The sequence below is a fragment of the Olea europaea genome, chromosome 14, assembly GCF_002742605.1.
Source record: "Olea europaea var. sylvestris chromosome 14, O_europaea_v1, whole genome shotgun sequence".
Classification (NCBI taxonomy): domain Eukaryota; kingdom Viridiplantae; phylum Streptophyta; class Magnoliopsida; order Lamiales; family Oleaceae; genus Olea; species Olea europaea.
In genome coordinates, this window is record NC_036250.1 from 8,260,644 (window position 1) to 8,269,072 (window position 8,429).

An 8,429-nucleotide genomic window follows, 5' to 3' on the forward strand; every position below is an offset into this window, starting at 1 on the left:
TCATATGCTTCAAAGGGCCCTTCCCAAATTGGTCCGAGTTTTCCCAGAGCATGACCACCGGCTTTTGCTCTTCTTAACACCAAATCTCCAACTCTGAATCTTTGCGACCTTACATTTTTATTGAAATACTTCGTTGTTTTATCTTGGTAAGAGGCTATTCTTAAGGCTGCCTGATCACGAACTTCCTCCAGGAGTTCGAGATGTTTAGTGGTGCACCCTGTTTCTTCGGGACTAATTCTTCTCTGGCTGGGTAACCTGATTTCGATGGGAATGGTGGCCTCAATTCCGAAAGCTAACATGAAGGAGGTCTCCCTGGTAGTGGTCCTGTGGGATGTTCTATATGTCCAAAGTATGGAAGGCAACTCGTCAGGATCCTCTTGCATCTCCAATCCTTATTCGAAGGTCTTGCAATATAATCCGATTGGTGACCTCGGCTAGATCATTGCTTTGGGGATGAGAGACTGATGTTAGGCGATGGTAAACCCCTATGTTGGAACAGAAATCCTTGAATTGTGCATTGTCAAACTGCCCATCGTTATTAGTTATGAAGACCTTCGGTATCCCGAACCTGCATATGATGGACCTCCAAACGAAAGCTCTTATCTTAGGCTTTAAGATAGTTGCCAAGGGCTCAGCCTCCACCCACTTTGTGAAGTACTTGACTGCTAAAATTACAAACTTCAATTGTCCCCTCCGAGGATATCAATCCCCCATTGCTCAAATGGGGCTGAGTAGCTAATGTTTGTGAGGTCCTCTACGGGAAAGTGGATAACATAGCCAAACCTTTAGCACTTATCACACTTCTTCACGTATTCTGCGGCATCTTTCTTCATGGTAGGCCAGTAATATCCGTACCTTATGAGTTTAAAGGTTAAAGCTCGAGCTCCTTGATGGTTCCTGCATACTCCTTCATGAACTTCCTCTAGGGCTTGGGAGGATTCCGAAGGCTTAAGGCACCTAAGGTATGAAAGGGTGAGGTTTCTATGAAATAAGACCCCATTAATAATGCAATACCTAGGGACTTTCGACCGGATGTTCCTTGCTGCTCGAGGATTTTCTGGAAGATTGCCATTTGTTATGAAATCTACAATTGGGTCTATCCATGATGGCTCATGATCAATGTCCATGACCCCCACGGTTGGATTGATGCTAGGCTCGGTAAGAAATCTGACATGTACTCTTCTGTCAAGTCTATCTACTCCCATGAACACCAGCCTTGATAAGGCATCTGCTTTGGAGTTGTTAGCTCGGGCAATCTTCATGATTTCACACCTTTTCAATTTTCGTCGGAGATCATGAACTTTCTCAAATACTCCGTCAATCTGCCCAACCACCAACTGGGAATACTAAAAATTTTGATATTTTCAAGTTCAAGATTAATGGCAAGTTCCATGGCTATGATGATAGCCTCATACTCTGCTTCATTATTGGTTGCCTGAAATTCGAACCTGAGTGCACACTGAATGTCTATGAGTATGTCCGGGCTCGTGATGATGACCCCGGCACCCAAACCTGAGGAGTTTGATGCTCCATCCTCGAAAATTTGCCAAACATTGATCGTAGTGCTCGAGATATCATCTGGCCCCCGAGGCCTTAGGGTGAATTCTGCAATGAAATCCGCTAAGGCTTGGGCTTTGATGGACGAACGGGGTTTGAACTCTATGTCAAACTCTCCAAGTTCGATTGCCTACTTTAGTAACCTACCTAAAACGTGTGGCTTTTGAAGGATGCGCTTCAGAGGCTGGTTAGTGAGCACCACAATGGGATGAGACCGAAAATATTGCTGAAACTTTCGTGCTGCCACTATTAGGGTAAGGGCAAGTTGCTCGGCCAAAGTGTACCTGGTCTCTGTGTCAAGTAGGACTTTATTTACGTAGGAAATGGGTTGCTAGGCTCTGTTGACCTCTTTTACCAAGATGCCGCTTACTGCATTTTGAGACACGACTAAGTACATTAACAAAGTATCCCTGGGCTCTGGTTTAGTGAGGATAGGAGGAGACGCCAACGTTGGTTTGAGCTCCCGAAAAGCCTTCTCACACTACTCATTCCATTGAAAGGATTGGCTGCTTCTTAGAACTTTGAAGAAAGGGAAGCACCTGTCTGCTGCCCGGGACATGAACCTGTTTAGGGCTGCTACCCTACCTGTCAATTTTTGCACCTCTTTCTTAGTCTTGGGTGATTCCATTGTTGCTAAGGCCTGGATCTTATCGGGGTTTGGTGCTATCCCCCGGTGAATGATCATGAAGCCCAAAAATTTTCCCAAAGCTACACCGAATACACACTTCTCTGGGTTGAGCTTCATCCGATATTTTCGTAGGGTGGCGAACACTTCCTCAAGCTCAGATATGTGCTGCTCTACCTTCTTACTCTTTACCACCATATCGTCAACATAGGCCTCAATGTTCTTTCCTATCAAATTAGGGAAGACTTTGTTGATGAGCCTTTGATATGTTGCCCCAGCATTTTTCAACCTAAACGGCATCACCCTGTAGCAGTATGCCATGAGGATTTGATGATACCCTAAGAATGCATCTAAGAAGCTGTACAACTTATGTCCGGACGTGCTATCCACAAGATTGTCTATTCTGGAGAGTGGGTAACCGTCTTTAGGGCATGCTTTATTGAGATTCGTAAAGTCGATGCAGAGCCTCCATTTTTCGCTGGCCTTCTTCGCAAGAACAACATTAGCAAGCCAATCAGGGCAATGGACTTCCCTCATGAACCCCACTCTCACCAGTTTGTCAATCTCTTCCTGAATGACCGCACGTCTTTCTGGCGTAAAATGTCTCTTCATTTGCTTAACAGGTTTGGCCCCTGGGCTTATGTTGAGCCTATGGACTGCTACTTTCGAGGTCTATCCCTGGCATATCCTCGACCTTCCATTCAAAAACATCAATGTTATGGGACAGACAATTGATGACTTTCTCCCAAAGGCTGGCCTTGAGATCCCGACCAATAGTTATATTTTTTCCATGCTCGAGCTCGACTACTTCCAATTCCTCAACCGGGCCAAGTCTACCTCTTGGCTCGAGCTCGAGCTCGAGGTCTGAAAGTTGCATGATGTTTGTACTTATTCCTCAGATGCTAGTAACATAGCACTGTTTGGCAACTATTTGATCTCTTCGAACTACTTTGATGCCATGACCTATTGGGAACTTCATGGCCAGGTTAATGGCTTGGATCTTGTTTAGCAGGGGTCTTCCTAGAATGATGTTATAAGCCATAGGAGTGTTAACCACTTGGAAGGGTGTGATCTCCGTCACTTGGGTATTGTCAGAACCCAAAGTAAGTGGAAGCTTGACGATTCCTTCTGGGATAATGACTCTACCACCAAATCCCTGTAGAGGAGTTTTGACTGTTCTGAGCTGTTTGGGAGAGATCCCCATCTTAGCAAAAGCATCATGTGACAGTATATTTGCTACACTCCCATTATCGATCACCAAGGCATTGTCATGAGGATATGATACTCCTTCCAAATCCCTTGCCCCAAAGGTAATGTCTTTGACTTTATCACGAGATTCCCTTTGGGGTATGAGCATGTTGGTAGGCATATTGCTTTTGCCCACTACTTTTGTCTCCTCCAGATGCTATGCCTCCAATGATAATATTAATGGTCTCAGCAGTGGGTTGAGCACTGCTTTCAGGCTCCAGGATCTTTTCGATTGTCATGATCATTCCTCGGGCATTTATCATGACCAATATAATTCCTCAACAACCCTCTTTTAATGAGGGCTTTAACTTCCCGCTGCAGGGCTTGACAATCCTCTGTGGTGTGCCCATGATCTAGGTGAAATTCACAATACTTGTTCCTATCTCTTGTGTCTAAGGGTGACTTCATTCTTGAAGTCTACCTTAACTCTTTCATATCTTTGATTTCCATTAAGATATTTGCCTTGGAGGTGTTCAACCAAGTGAGAGGCCCTGGTGGCCCTTCATTCTTGCACTTTTCCCGAGGATGCTCTTGTTGGGAAATGAAATCATGTTGCTTCTTGCTCTCAGCCTTTTCATGGCAAGGATCAAATCTCCTTGGATTCAGCGTTTCCTCCATATTAATGTATTTTTCAGCTCGAGTGAGGAGCTCGATCACTGTTTGTGGTGGGGTCTTTGATAAGGACATCTTGAAAGCTTCACACCTTATGGCATATGTGAGGGCAGAGACAGTCATCGTAATGTGAAGGTCGGGTATTTGAAGTCTTTCCTTGTCGAACCTGGTCATAAATCCTCGCAGAGTTTCATTTGGTCCCTGGCAAAGTTGCATGAGAGACGCCGCAATCTTTTTGATATGCTTGCTACTTGCAAAGAAGGTTGAGAACTTATTAGCCAAATTTGAGAATGAGGCTATGGAGTTGGGCTCCAATGTCAAGAACCAATCCTTAGCAGCATTAGTCAGTGTTTGCGGAAGGCTTTACACATAACTTGATCCAGTACAACTTGCAAATTCATGACATCAATATATACATTGAGATGATTGATTGGATCAGTCATCCCATCATACTCCTTAATGCGAGGATATTTGAATCTGTCGGGTAGGGAATATGACAATATCTCCATCGTGAATGGAGTGTTAGGGGTAAAACCTGCTGCCCCTTGAGCATTTCGTTGCAAGCCAGCCATAATTCCTTCCTAAATGATCCGGACAATCTCTCTGAAATCCATAGCAACTGATCTCGAGCCCAAGGCCATGTTAGGAATACCCAAGGTCCCCACTCTGCCAGTTGTGAGGTTTGGTGCTTGAGCTTGAGCATCAGCTATAAAACCACCATGCTCTACTTGCACCGGTGACGGATGCAAATTTTTTTACGTAACAGCTGCATTAGTGTGGCCACCTGCTGACGGAGCTCTTCGAAGACTTTAGTTGTGACGGTCGCGAGTTGAGGTGCGAGCACTCATGACGACTCTTCTTAAGGAGCCGGTTGATCTTCAGCAGGATGAGGGATGAGAGCGGATGAGCTTGCAGGAAGAAGACTTGATCGTGTGTTAACCATGGCTGTTGGTAGCGTTTCCCACAGACGGCGCCAATGATGCTGTTCTCGTTGCCCCTTCGATGCCTAAGTCAGAAAGAGAATTATGTGCATGAGGCTATAAACTGAAAATAATGAGAACATACCTGAATAATGGCCCAAGGTTCTGTATTTATAGAGGTAGGTAGAGTACTCCTAGTAAGATTGTGCCAGTTGGATGTATTTATCCAATGGAGTCCGGTTTAGGAAGAATGTCTTATTCGTAATAGAATTTTATGATGAATGGTATCAAAGTTGGCATAGAGTCCTTGGAGAGTAGGACTTCTTGTGAATTGGAGAGATCGATGATTCATCTTGCACAATGTGATCGAGCAAGAACACTTGAGGACTCAGAAGTAAAGGTTGGGAACCACAACTGTAGTCCTCGAGTAAAACATCCCGATGACTTCACAAATCTCGAGGACTAGGTTACCAAAAAGAGAAATCCAGGCATGTGGAAGTCCTCGATATATGAGTATCCTTGAGGAATGCGTTATCACCAGGTCTTAGAATGGGCTGTATCAGATTGCATTATACATTTATAGTGAAGGTTTTAAATTTTGACCTTCTAATTAAAAAAAAAAAGCAGAAATATTTTTTTTAAAAAAAATTTGGGGGGGGGGGGTCAATTAACCCTATTGGACCTCCAGGTCCACCCGTTTACATACCTTTAATAACGAAATTGGTCCTTAAGACAAACAAATCCATGAGAGAGAAATAAAATTGCAGCTTCAATTGGATTTGAGAGAGGTGGAAGCGAGAATGACAACTTCAGTCGAATTTTGAAATAGAGGGTTTTGGTTATTGAAGAGTTATCTAAAACCAAATCTTATTGTAAAATTGAAATGGAAATAGCATGTGTACACCTTTTGTTGACATCACTATCGACATTACAAGTGGTTTCTAGTCTGGGTTGGGATTTTCTTCCATGTTTCCCTTGTGCCACGGTTAACTTTGGAGCAGGTTTCAGATCTCGCCTCATTTATTTTATTTTATTTCATTTAAACGGGATGGAGCAACCAAAATAAATAGTTATAGAAGGGCATAGTTGGTTTGAAATTTTTTAATACTTTTTACAATGTCACTTTCAATGGTTACGTAGTATTAGTCATTATACTTCGAAAACTATTTTAGTGTCAACGTAGAATTTGTAATTAGGTTGTCATTAACTTTCAACGACTAAAATAATCAATCCTTCAAATGTCAACGTTAAGATTGCTACAGTAGTCTTTAAATGTTGAATTTTTCTTTAGTTTCAACATCAATGTAGAATTAGTTGTTGTTTACTCTATTAATGATCAGGCATTACGATCGTTGAATTTCTACTATAACTTTTGTGTTTTTAACAACTAATTATGTTATCGTTGAATATGAACAAATATTTTGGCAGGAATTTTTGATTTGGCTCCCACTCACAATGATCAAATTTAATTTCATTATCAAAAATTTAGAATTACCAACTATATTTTTGTCGTTCTAAGATATGTCTTAAAATTTGATTTTTCATCGTCCATTTTCTGTGACCAAACTCAATATTTAGGTGTTGATAACTGTTTTTAACGATAGATTGATTTTTATCATTTGAACTTTTATCAAAATTTACAAAAAAAAAAGGTACTAAATTAAATCATACATTAACTTTATCACTAATTAGTAAATTAATGATAACAAGGAATCATCAACTAGTTAAGAGACGTAAAACTTGAAAACTATACCTGAGATCTTGGTGTGTAGAACTAATTAGATGACTTTTGTTGATATAATGTCACTTTTGTTGTCATTTCCATTATGTATTTTTGTACATTATTGAAGGTTATTTTTGTCACCAAAGTGTAGTACCTTGTTAAGTCAAAGTATGGGTGTAATTGATAGAGTAGGTGGTCTAAGGTATGGCTTAATATATCTTCATAAAATAAAAAAGAAAAATATAGTTTCTTCTTCTTCTTTGTTCTGAGAAAAACTAACAGTGGTATCGGAGCCCGTTCAAGGTCTTCGAAGGGAGCAAAAAAAACTGGTTGAAGGTTCAGCTAATTAGTGATATCTCGGACAAGTAAATTTGAAGATTCAAGAGTGATGGCCTCAAGTGATTTCTCAGCACCATTGCCCGCTGCATTTACAGGAGATAATTACGATTTTTGGGTTGCTAAAATGAAGGCATACTTGAAGGCTTATGACTTGTGTGAGATAACTGAAATAGGAACAGAACCTCCACCATTAAGAGCTAATCCAACCATTGCTCAGTTGAAACAGCTTGGTGAGGAGGTAACAAAAAAGTTTAAAGTTTTGTCTTGCATTCAATCTGTCGTATCTGATGAAATCTTCACTAGAATCATCACATGCAAGACAGAAAAGGAGGCCTGGGATCAGTTGCAAGAGGAGTTTAGGGGAAATGCAAGAATAAGACAAATGAAAGTGCTCAACCTGAGAAGAGAGTCTGAAAATGAAGGAGACTGAATATGTCAAAGATTATTTTGATAGATTAATAAAGGTTGTGAATCAAATAAGACTCTTGGGAGAGGAGTTAAGTGACAAGAGAATTGTGGAAAAGGTTCTTATCGGCTTGCCTGAGAAGTTCGAAGCTAAAATCTCTTCACTGGAGGACTCAAGGGATCTGTCTTCAATGGCTGTGGCTGAACTTGTTAATGCTTTGCAAGCCATTGAACAAAGACATCTGACGAGGCAAGAGGAACAGGTAGAAGGAGCCTTATTTATTAAAGGAAAATTTACGACACAAACCAGTTATGGTGTGAAGCAAAACCAGCCTGGAAGAAGGAGACCTAATGACAGTAGAAGTGCTACTGATAAAAAGGTGGATTATACACCTTGTTCCCATTGCAAAAAATCTAGTCATTCACCCAAGTGGTGTTGGTATAGACCTGGAGTTCAATGTAGGGGGTGTAAACAATTTGGTCACATTCAAAAGGTGTGTAAAAACTCAAAGGAAAAATCGAACCAACAGCAAGCACGGTTGGCAAAGGATCAAACACAGCAACTGGAGGAGCATCTGTTTTCAGCAATCAGTTCAAAAGTTGGAAATGCTAATGAATCTTGGTTGTTGGACAGTGGTTGTACTCATCATATGACCTCAGATTCAAGCATTTTTGTTGAGCTAGATAATGCATACAGGTCTAGTGTTAAAGTTGGAAATGGATAACATGTGGAAGTGAAGGGGGTAGGCAAAATTTCTGTGCAAACTCCATCAGGTACCAAATATATTTCAGATGTTCTTTTTATCCCTAAAATTGATCAGAATCTCATAAGTGTCGGCCAGTTAATTGAGAAAGGTCATATGCTTATATTTAAAGATAATATGTGTACTATACTTGATTTATTAAATCAAGAAGTGATGAAAGTGGATATGAGACATAGAAGCTTTCCTTCTGAACTGAGAAATGTGAAAAATCAGGCACTCATTAGGACTGTGAACTA

General features: G+C 41.1%; 1 protein-coding gene across 1 annotated transcript; it reads right to left on the reverse strand.

Annotated features, from left to right (window-relative positions):
- Window positions 1-785: 785 nt before the first annotated feature.
- On the reverse strand, window positions 786-1,262 carry LOC111409467. Its single transcript, XM_023039514.1, has one exon. It carries the CDS (start codon window positions 1,260-1,262, stop codon window positions 786-788), a length of 477 nt encoding a protein of 158 aa, XP_022895282.1.
- Between the last annotated feature and the right edge of the window lie 7,167 nt (window positions 1,263-8,429).

What these genes read in the sequence shown, in the direction of transcription:
- LOC111409467 (XM_023039514.1), bottom strand. Translation starts at nt 1,262, where the DNA reads ATGAAGATTGCCCGAGCTAACAACTCCAAAGCAGATGCCTTATCAAGG.